The sequence below is a fragment of the Apostichopus japonicus genome, chromosome 21 (genome assembly GCF_037975245.1).
Source record: "Apostichopus japonicus isolate 1M-3 chromosome 21, ASM3797524v1, whole genome shotgun sequence".
NCBI classification, from domain to species: Eukaryota; Metazoa; Echinodermata; class Holothuroidea; order Aspidochirotida; family Stichopodidae; genus Apostichopus; species Apostichopus japonicus.
Genome location: NC_092581.1, coordinates 4,882,018 through 4,895,000, shown reverse-complemented (window position 1 = coordinate 4,895,000; position 12,983 = coordinate 4,882,018). Strand labels below are relative to the sequence as shown.

Genomic DNA, 12,983 nt, shown 5'->3' with positions numbered 1-12,983 from the left:
CGTAGGAAGGTTCTTTTGAGTGGGGGGCTGAAGACTGATGGCCAGCCTGGGGGAGGGGGTGTCCCCCTCCCCTTTGGAATTATTTTGCATTTCCAGGTGGCCTCAGATGCAATTTGGTGCAATATAGCACACTTCAACCCACCCACTCCATTTTGTATATAATTTTGCATTTTCACCTGGCCTTAGATGCAATTTGGTGCTCCAAATGAGATTTTTTCTCATTTGGAAATGAAAAAGGGGTTTTCTGACTTGCGAAGTGGGGGGGGGGGGCGGAATGATACTTCCGCCTCTCCATATTTTATGAGAAATTATGAGAGGGGTAAGAGAGGAGTAACGAAAACATGGCGTTATTTTTGTTTCTTTCGTTAATCCACTTAAAACAATTGCATGAGAAACAAACATTAGTTTCATTAATTAATCAGTCGATTCAGATTGAGTGAGTGAGTGATTCATTCATTGATTGTCATTAATTATAATATTTATATTCCAGCAAGTAACAGCTTTTTTTTACAGAAATATCATAGAACAAAGAAAAGACCAGTGTGTATACATACGAATAATATTTTACCTGTTAACATGATATTAGCTGTTATTGCTCTTATTTTACTTCTAATTGTATAGAAAGATATATAGAGAGAAAACAGAGGTGTAATACTTATTAAATCATTTCCCCTGCGCTCTCTTAATAACGATCAGGATATGCAGTGGCGTAGGAAGGTTCTTTTGAGTGGGGGGCTGAAGACTGATGGCCAGCCTGGGGGAGGGGTCTAAGGGGAGGGGGTGTTCCCCTCCCCTTTGGAATTATTTTGCATTTCCAGGTGGCCTCAGATGCAATTTGGTGCAATATAGCACACTTCAACCCACCCACTCCATTTTGTATATAATTTTGCATTTTCACCTGGCCTTAGATGCAATTTGGTGCTCCAAATGAGATTTTTTCTCATTTGGAAATGAAAAAGGGGTTTTCTGACTTGCGAAGTGGGGGGGGGGGGGCGGAATGATACTTCCGCCTCTCCATATTTTTCACTGGGAGGGCTGGCGCCCCCAGCCCTCCCGGTTCCTACGCCCTTGAGGATATGACTATATATGCACATGAAGAAAACGTATAGTGGCAAACAACACACAGGTTTAAGTTTTATATAATGATTCATCATTCTGTGATGTCATGTTATCTTAATGGTCTGTTTTGAATATGAAATATCCAATCATGTAGTACGCCACCCACCCACCCCTCCAACCCCCACCGCACCCGTCCCTCCCCCCCCCCCAATGGAACGTCTTTGTGTGGCTGGAAAATGATTACTATAGTTCTGTCTTGAAAGACGAACTGAATTTAATTTGCATAGATATAGGCCATAAAGAAGTTCACACATATTTCGTCGCAGTATTCAAATCGATGTACAGTATATATATATATATATATATATATATATATATATATATATATATATATATATATATATATATATATATATTTCGTCCTTGTCTCTTACAGGAAGCCGACCTCGCAGTGGCTCCGCTGACCATATCCTTCGTTCGCGAGGAAGTCATAGATTTCTCCAAACCGTATATGTATCTTGGTCTCACGATATTATTCCGTGTACCGGAACCACAGAATCCAGGAGTCTTTTCCTTCCTGAGTCCCTTGGCATTTGACGTGTGGATGTATGTGGTGATGGCCTACCTGGCTGTGAGCCTCACGGTCTTTCTGTTAGCTCGATTTAGCCCTTACGAATGGTACAACTCGCACCCGTGCAATCCCGAATACGATCAAGTCGAGAACCAGTTTAACTTGTTGAGTTGTATGTGGTTCGCATTTGGAGGCTTAATGCAGCAAGGGTCCGAATTGAACCCCAAAGCGTTCTCGACTCGCGTCCTCAGCGGGTTCTGGTGGTTCTTCTCATTAATATTGGTATCTTCCTACACCGCTAACTTAGCTGCCTTCTTAACGGTCGAACGTATGGTATCACCAATTCAGAATGCTGACGACCTGTCAAAGCAAACAGAAATCCAATACGGAACAAGGAAAGGCGGATCATCAGAGACATTTTTCAAGGTACACTGTATTCAAATTTAGTCTGCTTTCATTGGTTTAACATAGCTTTGTTTCCCACTGCTGACACCATAAATTGTTTATTTTCCAATGTAATACAGTGTAGAGGATACAATAACCTCAGTCTAGGTAACGTGAACTTTTATCGACTGTTCATGAAGTATGATCATTTTTCAGTGGTTTAACATATTTTTGTTTCCCACTGCTGACACCATAAAATGGTTATTTTCCAATTCAAACGCCATGCAAATAGTTGTTCTACTATAATATATAGAACCCAAGCATGTAATACTGTGTAGAGGACACAATACTCTCAGTTTAGGTAACATTGAACTTTAATCGACTATACACAGGAAAGTATGATCATCTTTATATTAAAAAAACATGTCCCTTTTCCAAAGTGAAATGATTTTCAAAACCGCACACTAATTTGTTCTATATTTTATGTTATCACAGAGATCAGAAATACCTACGTACAGTGATATGTGGGCCTATATGAGCTCCCGGCCAGAAGTATTTTCAGATACTTACCAAAGCGGGATCGAGAGGGTTCTAAAACGAAAGGACTATGCGTTTCTAATGGAGTCAACCATGGCGGAATATGTTGTATCTCAGCACTGCAAGAATCTAACAAGAATTGGTGGATTGTTAAACTCACGTGGTTACGGGATCGGCGTACCAAGAGGTATGGAGCCCACTGGCAGTTTAAACGAAATCTTTGTTGTGCTCCCCACTCACCACTCTCCCCTCCTCACATCCCCCTCCCCCCCCCATTCGTATAACATTTAACTTACAAAAAGGGACACTTTTCAGGCTTTTCACGAAAGTGGGGGAGGAAGCGTGAACTCAGGCGCGTAGCCAAGGGGGGGGCGAAGGGGGCGACAGCCCCCCCCCCTTGAGCATATTTTTTATGATATCGCTTGTAATTTCAAAATAGAAAATGCTCAGATGCAATTTATAAGGCCTGGATGGTGCCATTTCCAGCGATCTGGGAGACATTTTCAGCCAAATTTTCTTGTACGGTTCGCGCCAACTCATGGGGCGCTACGCTTAGATAGCTTGCCTACAAGTTTCGCCCCTCCCTTGGCAAATTCCTCGTTACGCGCCTGCGTGAACCTTGTGCCCAGCCACCCCAGTTCAGCCTCAGTCCAGTTTATGAAAGTATGCCCCAAACGAACTTTTTTAAACCTTGCATTTGTCCCATATTTACACACAATTTAGTTTCAAAATTAGACAACTGTTTTTTTTTACCATCTTCGTTGAGATTTAGCAAGCAATAAAACGTTTGGGAAGTGATTCAAATATTGTTGTCTCTTTCGCACGCATGCGTATCATGGCCTCTCTCTCTCTCTTACGTTGATTTATTTTGACCGTTATAGGTGCACCGATTCGAGATGAAATTACCAGCGCCATTTTGAGACTTCAAGAGGACGACATTTTGTTAGAGATGAAGAACAAGTGGTGGAAACAAGGCAAATGCGTCAGGGATGAAGCCAGCAAAGAAGACGCGAATGAACTAGGAGTCGAAAATATAGGCGGAATATTTCTGGTTCTTCTGGCTGGTTTGATCATAGGAGTTCTGGTCGCAATAGGAGAATTTATCTGGAAATCTAAACAGAATGCAGAAATAGACCGGGTGAGTTTGATACTGCCTTTGAAAAGGATGTCGTCTGTCAAAATCGAAAATCTAGCTTTGACTATCATGTTGACAATAACAGTGCGAGTTGCATTTTAATAGCAAATTATAAAGCTGTCGAGAAATGACAATTGACTTTCATATATATGTATATAGCTGTGTTATCAGTTTAAGAAATGGAAAACATAACAACACGTTTCACAGTTTGCAAAATGAAGGATTTTTTTTTTTTGCGGGTTATGAGCTTTTCATTAATTGTTTATTTTGAATTGTTGTCTTACATGAACAAGTTCAGAACTCAATATCAACCAATTTAAAAAAAAATCATTAAGGTTTTTCAACTTTTCGTACTTCCTGGATTTTACCATACGCCTGACATTAGATACTGTACCACAATGCATAACCTTTTACTAACTGCACACAACTGCCGGCAATTTAATAACTGGAATCAGATTAGCAGGGGGCAGGTCCCATAAATTTGTCGGCAAACTTTGTGCGTATATGATATTTCCTACTTGCTATATTCTAGAAAATTAACGTCATTTTTTTCTCCCTCCACCCCCCCCCCCCCCACCTCTCTTGTCAGAAATCTCTGTGTGGGGAGATGATGTCGGGTTTACGGTTCGCTTGTAGATGTAACGGCAAGAGGAAGCCTGCCATGTTCCCAGAAGCCAAATACCAGCCGCCGTTTACCACGACAAATGGTCAAATGATTGCTTTATCCGACAACGTTCACATGAAATGACATAGACATCCCCGAGTTACACCACTTTGATGACGTGGGAAACTTCAAAGGTTCAAAGGTTACATGGATAGCTTTAAAAAAAAACAGAAAAAATGACGCTCTCGAAATTGTTCTGAAGGGGATGACGACGATTGTCAACTTTTGGTGTTTTTTTTTAAGGGGAATTTTTTTTATCATTCCGATGCCAGGCAGCTGCATCCAAGGGTGAAAATTGCAGCCAAACCGGAAGTGATACGGAATATGCTTGATCAAGTCAAGGACGCGTGTAGCACATACTATGTCGTTTTGGTTGTTCAAAAGAAAGTGTTTTAACCAGAAAAGAAGAGAGAATTCGTGGTGTGAAAATCTATGGTCTTGCCAGATGACAGCGTGTGAAATTCTACGAGGAAAAAAAAACAAAAAGAGAGAATTATGTTTAAAGAACCTAACCTCCAGTCAGTTAGAATTGAAATGATCAAGATTTTCGAGGACAGTGTTAAAATATAAAATGAGGAGAAATAATCATAATAATAATACAACCAGCCATATTTTTGTATGTCAGCAGCTGTCAATGGTCTGGGTAATAATTATATTTTGTCTAGTATTTTAAACGGAATCAGAAGCAATTCGGAACAGAGGAGGTATCGGTATAGTCACCGGCATTATCCTGGCACGCTCAGAGGCAATAAGATGAAGAAAAAATGGTATTAATTTGATGGTTTTGCCATTAATTATCATCCAATGCGGCAAAATGTCGTAGTCGAAATGTCATAGTGCGGGTTTCTGGCATAATCGTAATAATTTCCATTGAATTGTTTTTTCTTGCTTATTTATTTATTTTTAATTATTGATTAAACACTGACTTGTTTGAGTTGGAAAGTAATAATATTGTAACACGTCGTGTTATTTTTGGTATTTTTTAAAAATTTGTTTATGAATATTCATGAATATTTGTTACTTGTTAAATGTTTCGGAAAATGGCGTCTCCTTGTTGTGACAACGATTTTTTTTTTTCAGCTCAAACATAAACCATTTTACGATTGGATTGAGTTTGCCCGATGTAGTCTCCGTTAAACTGGATATGAACAAATATCTTTCGTATGTTGATTTATTGCCCATGCACATATGTTACATGAACATAATTGAAAATTCATAAAGCAAAATGCCTTTCATTCCCTATAATTTATTACATTGAAGTAAACAATATTTATTAATATTTAATTTACGATGCTAAATATACGATGATGAAGAATAATCTAAAGTAAAACCAAATTCGATTGAACTTTTATTCACTATTTTAACATAATTTTATCTTAACACCTTTATCACAATATCCAGTACCTTTGACAACAGGAAACTAATTTCAGAGAGTTTTTTTTTTGCATTGTTTAGACATTAACATACAGAGAAACATCATTCTTCTAAACAAAAGATTTTGCGTAATGCAAACCAAACAATGATGTCTTTTTGTAGCATTGTTCATTGTTACAAATGAATTGTTCTTTTGAATTTGTTGTTTAGAACGTAGCGATGTTGGTGTTGTTATGTATTGTATTGTTTAAAGGTTCTGTATTATTGTTAGTTATAGTATTATTATTATTATCATCATCGTAATTATGATTTTTTAAATTATTTTTGCCAACTGTAAAGTTTTCCCAATGTATTTTAAAATCAAACTGTTTTGATTACTATGATTTGAGATTTGTTACATATTACAGATCATTTGCATTTGTTATTTTTTATGAATTATTTGAATGATTGTGGAATGGTGTAAACTGAACTGCCTGGTGCAGAAGAAAGGTTAAAAAATGTAAATAAAATGCTTGGTTTGATTAATTCATGTAAACTCACTATCTTCCACGAAAATGTAAATAAAAAAGTCTTCAATAAAACTTCATTTTTTAAAGAAATTAGTGATTTATTAGAAACAAAAACATAATTTATTTAAATCGCGAACTAACGAATAGTTAGCAAGTGATGGAGAAAGTGCTTGGGTTTTGGGACTATTTATGAAAATTATTGGTAACAAAACATATCAAAATATACACAGATAGGTTACTCTCTTTTAGGAAAATAAAAAGAGCAAATATTAAAATAAAATAAAAAATAAAAAGTTTTGGACATGCGTATAAACATTAAATAATTTTTTTATAGTCCCGATGGATAATTATCAACTGACCTTTGACTGGAACAAACATACAGAAACAAACATATTGATCATCAGTTGGACCTAGTACCCCCCCCACCCCCTCTACACACCTCCCCAATCTTGTCATGTTGTTGTGAAATTATGAATGATAAATAAGAGTTAAGGTCTTTTCGTTAAGGTTAAACAAATGAAACTAAATTTACTTTCATTTAATTCCTCATTTTTCCAACCTCACCACCACATTACCCCATCCCGTCACACATATAGTATCTCGCATATTCATACGTAGCTGATTTTGTGTTCAAAATATAAAGATGCTTGCCAAGGAAGTTAATAATTCAATGAACTTTATTCACTTTTAAATTAATAGATACAGATCTATCCAAAGAATTATTATGCGTAGTCCCATTAATTTTCGGAAGCTCTACGTCATAAAGGTACAGCACCTTCATTGAATATTTATGAGTTAACCTATTTCTCTACGTCTCTCTTGTTTTAAAATGTAAAGGTCACATCCATTGTCATAAAATTCGACTTACTTGATGTTTAAAAACAGACCTATTTGTAACACATAATTTTTCGTTGATTATCCGATGTAAGAAAAGAAAAATTGGGTTTTCTTCATGAGTTTCAATACTCATAATTTTGCATTGATTTTATTTGTATTCTGACAAATTAATATCCGTTATAACAAGTCCATTTAAACTTCATATCTTGTTTTAATTTTGGTTGGATTTTATGCACTATGAAAAGGGGCAAAATATAATACCAAATATTCCTATCATTTAAGTTGTCGTGTCTTTTATTGCCTTAATTAAACTCTCGCATGCTGTATCGTAATGCGACTTTACATGACGTAACGTGCCGTATAAAATTTTTTTTTTTTTTTGGCAACGTAATTTTTGGACGTTATACTGAATATAGATCCACCTTAACCTAGTGGGGTATGTGAAGATAACAGTTATCAATACGGTACTCCAAGACTGTAGTGTATTCATATGTAAATGCCTCTCAATTTTGATGAAGAAAGTTGAAAGTTCATTTTTTCGAGAAAAAAAAAGACATAAAACGAATTTGTCAATGTACATCTACATGTTATCACATCTATTTGCTTCAAGTTCACTCACATTTGGTGCAAGAACATGTCAACTCTTTTTATTTATTTTTTATTCAAGAGAGTGGTACATAGCCTGAATTTAATGCAAATTTACATAGGATGCTTAGAATATGTTATACATCCATCAGCCAATTTTAACATTTTCCTCGGCGTAGAGTATTTTTGTTTTAATGGTTATCGCTAATATTGACATTTTTTCTCGTATTCAGAGAGACGTTTATAATTGACAACTGGGTCAGATTTGAAAAAAAAAATTCAGTCAGAAGTTCGAACATCATTTGTTGCCTTAACTAAGTTCATTTTGTTTCAAACTGACCGATGAGTACCTAACATCCCTACAAGAATCACATCTCAAACACAAAGGAAAACTGAATTTGAAATTTAATTAAAATAAATCTATTTAGTATAGCCAAGTAAACCATTAAGTTTATTGTATTAATCCATAGTCTGTATCAAACTTTTACTGCTAGAAAACCGACTAACAAGCGTGAAATTAACTGTCTTTTCCGCGCGGCTAAACAATTAAGTTTATAGTAAATAATTAGTAAAGGATATAAATCGAAATAAATTCATTTTTATAACCCACTATAAATATTTGTTATAACAAAATAATTTGATTTGACATTTTCCAGTTTCAGTTTATTCTCTTTATCTCCTCATATTGGTGCCTACAAAATCTGCAAGAAAATTGAATAAATGAAATTGATGACTAAAAGTTAATGGCGCGTCTCAGCTAGACACTATATCGACACCTTATTGCATTTATACCCGCTAATTATCTCTAATGCATGAACATGTAGAAATATTAATTTTAACCAAAATGAGGGCGTACATTGGATATTCATAACGGGGCATTATATTGAGAATTGAGACAAATGCAAAGCGGAGCCCGCAATTTTTTTCCAGAAATACTGAAGGACGCTCGGGTTTGACGAGAGAAGATGAGGTTGATACAGTTTCAAGGCCCGGGCTCACTAAGGGGCCCGGGGAAATATGGAGGGATGGAGGGATGGGATAAAGAAGAGTGGATAATTATCATTTTCGTAAGTTAATTAAGGAAACATGGAGAGTGCAAAAAGTGCACCTGAAGGAGTTCAATTGACTAGCTTAGACTTAAGGCAAATGGTTTTCTGTTATACTAGAATCACGCTGGTTAAATTCTACAAGTGTTGATGCGCTCAGTTGGGGATAGTGAGTAAGATACTTGGATCATTTAAATCATGGAGGCCTTCTGTGGATGAAAAATCTCAATTTGTACCCTATGCCTACGTCTTCAAGGTTTATGAAATTAAAATGACAGGAAGAAACACTTGAGAAAAAGTTGACGATTATGAAAGCCTTTGTCAGCCTGAGGATGGAATCATATGAGCTGAAAATAAATTATTGAAGAACGTTGGAACTACATTTGCCTATCATTTTGAATTATAGCCACATGTGAAAATAAATGAATAACTTCTCTCTATTAATTTAGTATAGTTGTGACGAATTAACAGAATATGGCCATATAGGCTATAATAATATTATCACCATAACAAAGTCTTAGGCCCTATGATCCACCAGTCTGTCAAACTTTGAGCCGAGTACTGTCGGCGGACAGTGGGGGAAGGGATACCACCGGAGGGTCGGGGACAGGGCACCGTACACCGCGTGTACATAGCAGGTTAACTTCCCCACAAATATACAACTGACTGCGAGCTTTTCAACTTTCACTGATAACGCCATGACTGCTAACTGAATTTCACATGGCCTAACCTTTAACCCAATTGTCATTGTACTGTAGGGCATGTAGTAGTATAATACTAAAGCAATAGGCAATCTAAACTTGTCTCCTAAAGCCATAAGAACAGAGTAACTGGAATTTCAAACATAACTATTTTTGCCTACCATCATGAACTTATGTTACGGCAATTGTTGGAGAATTTTGCGTCAATCCAAGCACACCACCTCGGCAGCAGTTACAGCTCTGTTTGAAGAATTTCTTCAACCCAGTGAAATATAGATACCGATATCATATACGTACTGGTTCCGCGATCTTACAGGTGGCACTGAGTTAATAGGATCCTATGACACTGTGTGACTAACGAATACACAGAAAAGAGGTAAGATATTCACCTATGCATTTAATTACTATTTCTTTCAAACTGGTAATGTTGAATTTGCTATTCCATGCATTCACATATCATGTAGTTCCTTGCCCTTGCGCCACTCCCCCCCCACCCCCTGTCCTCCTCTTACATCCCGCCTCACTGAAATTAAACTTTTGTTGTTAAGGTCGCAGGTTGTAATAATTATCGATACATTCACGGAGGCTTGCCAATCCCCATCAATCAATCAGAAAACATTTATATAGCGCCAAAATCAACAGAAATTGTTCAAAGGCGCTTATATACCATAGCGTGTACAACTTAGCCTTGGTCATTGGTAACTTGTCACACCTAAACACCCTAGTTTGCGCAATTCAATCAATCTCTCCTGGGACACCACAGTGCACAACAACCACATGTCCCCGGGGGACTTCCCATAGGGTGCAGCCACAAACCGGCGCACGCAACTATATATATTTACAAGTTACCTCGCAAGTCCCCATTTATACATCTGGGTAAAGAGAGGCAATGGAGATAAAGTGCCTTGCCCAAGGACACAGGCCAGGGCTCGAACCTGTAATCCTTTAGATCACCAGTCCACTGCCTTAACCACTTGACCACAACGCCCTCTCCCCCATGCCCAACCTCTTCCCCACCCACCTCGACACTCCCCCCCCAAAAAAAAACCCCCAATCCCCCCCCCCAAACCAATCCCGCCTCTTTCTTCTCAACTTTCTTCTCAACTTCACTGTTGATCATTGAAGAGTTATACTTCAAGCTTAACGTCAAGTTGGCGTTAACTATAATACATATATATATATGTAAAGAGAGAGAGAGTCATTGAATTAATTGGAGATGAGGTTAGACTAGGTGGCAAACGGGATTTACTGCATGACACGCGTGAATGATATCGTTCTAATGAGAATGATATTCTCTCCAATTTCATGTTCTAGACGTCGAAGTGTCAAAACGGATTAGTATTGAGCAGCGAACAGCAATCATGTTTTTGACACAATGGTAAACTTAAAAGCTTGCACGGATGTTGGTGGAAAATTAGGTCATCGGAAATAAAACACCAAAAGTCAAAAGACTGATTCTCTCCCCGTTAATGAATATAGGATGATTTGATTAACAAGCATCGTATTAATTTACGTCATCTCTTTCTGAGCAATGATAATTATGTATGAAACTCTGCACATGACAGCTTCTTCTAACCGTGACTAAATACCTGTGTTGATTTTCACTCATGCGTGCTTGTCCTAATAATTGTGACTTTTCGTCCTACTTCGACTAAATTTGCTAAAACAAAACAAACCAAATCATGAACACAATGTAGTACTCTAATAACAGTTCCGAAATGTGTAATGAATTTATCCTCTCGTGTATTTATGTGTACTTTATTCAGTTCACATGTGGACATCAAACTGTACACTTTGAGAAAGATATATAGAAGGTTATGGCCTATATGTTATCGAAAATTTTGTTTGGAATGCCAAAGCTAAAGATGAATTGTTGTCTCATAGGCAGAGATAGTTTTAAAGTTGAAATAAAGAATTTCAAAATAGATCCTGTTGCGAACAACAAACTCTTTTCTTACGACACCAATATACAATATACACTTCATCATGTGTAGGCTATTCAAGAGATTTCTTTGAGAACGTTCGATCTTAGCAACTCTTTGAGCTGGTATTAATCAATTTGCTAATGATATTTCTTGCCAAAAATTGTATTATAAAGCACGGTAGCCCTGTTTCACTAGAAGTCAAGTCTCCACGTCATATATTGAAGTAAAATATATCCATATTGCATAAAATATTAAACAATACAACAACAACAAAAGAACGTTCACTGTTAATTAATTTAATTGTATTCTAGTAACCAATACATAACACTGAGGTTTCGCTACCCAGGCCTACCAGCAATACAAACGTTTACACAATTTTCTCAAAAAGCTTGCCAACAAGGTAACTTGTTGTGTCTGCAGCGCAAATCTAATATGTGTAATATATAATAATGTAATAGTTATACATGAAAAAACACGGGTATGTGCTTACAATGGAAACATTCCAACTTCATAAAATGTAATTAAACGTTTATCATTTTAATCAAAATATGATGGTATTTTATCGCGTTATCCCACTGCATAATTAAAAAGTCTCGCCGAATATCACATACACTACATGAAAGGTGCTCTCCATTACCGCCCCAGGCTGGAAACCTCTATATAGCCGATACCGCACCCTTCCTTCGCCTCATAATCACACATTAATATAAACCCTATACAGGATCCCTCCTTCTTCTCGTCCGTTTCTACTCTCTTTCTTCAAAAACATTTTACACTTTTTAGAGTAATAAAAAAAGGGGACAGGCAGATTGTATCCAACTTAACCATTTTAGAAGTTTAGAACATTTAGATTCCAAAATACATATTCATATACCGAATTTGGAACTATCGCAAATAGAGGGCGTTATTTATTCAAGAAGTATCCCTTTGCAGAAAAGTCACTCAATATATAGAACCTAGACACGAAAACTAAACGAATTGATCCACTCTCGTTCCCCAGTCTCTTTAAATCGAGGGTGTCACCATGTGATCATGACGATGTTACCCCAAGTGAGGTATCACGAGGCCATTGGGAAGGGGAATTGATACTACGCATGATCTTGGTTAAAGATTGATGAGTCACCTATTTAGTGCCACATAATCACATATTATTACGGCATTGCGACAATTTACACAAATGATATTGATATTAATCCTATAAATTGCAAAAGAATTATTCAATGATGTAGGCCTATCTATATAAATATATATATATATATATATATATATATATATATATATATATATATATATACATACATACATACATACATACATACATACATACATACATACATACATACATGTATATAACATCTTCCTTTTTGTTGATTTCTCCTCTTTAACGTTTCAGCTCCCGTTTTACTACTCGCCTCCTTCCATAGCAGTGTTATCAGTCTGAATACACCCCCCTCCACCCACCCCACCCCCCCCCCATTCTAACGCATTTTATTCCTCCCAGTGTGTCACGGTCCATCTTCTCCCTGTCTCTCCCATCCTCAGCTTGGGTTTCGTTTGTCATAGGGCCCCCAAGTGAAGCGACATCAAGTAAACCCAAGGAGTTCTAGTTTTCACTGTCAATTATTTAGTTCACTCCGGTCCTTCGCCAACTATATA

General features: G+C 36.9%; 1 protein-coding gene across 2 annotated transcripts in view; it reads left to right on the top strand.

The window, feature by feature from the left end:
* The window catches only part of LOC139962880 (glutamate receptor ionotropic, kainate 2-like), a 111,191-nt gene extending 103,845 nt beyond the window's left edge, over positions 1-7,346 (top strand). For both annotated transcript variants that reach the window (XM_071963263.1, XM_071963262.1), the window contains exons 12-15: positions 1,496-2,056; positions 2,510-2,738; positions 3,433-3,689; positions 4,276-7,346. In XM_071963263.1, coding sequence (XP_071819364.1) covers positions 1,496-2,056; positions 2,510-2,738; positions 3,433-3,689; positions 4,276-4,434 — 1,206 coding nt within the window. In that variant the 3' untranslated portion in view covers positions 4,435-7,346. The remainder of the gene's footprint in view (positions 1-1,495; positions 2,057-2,509; positions 2,739-3,432; positions 3,690-4,275) is intronic.
* The last annotated feature ends 5,637 nt before the right edge of the window (positions 7,347-12,983 follow it).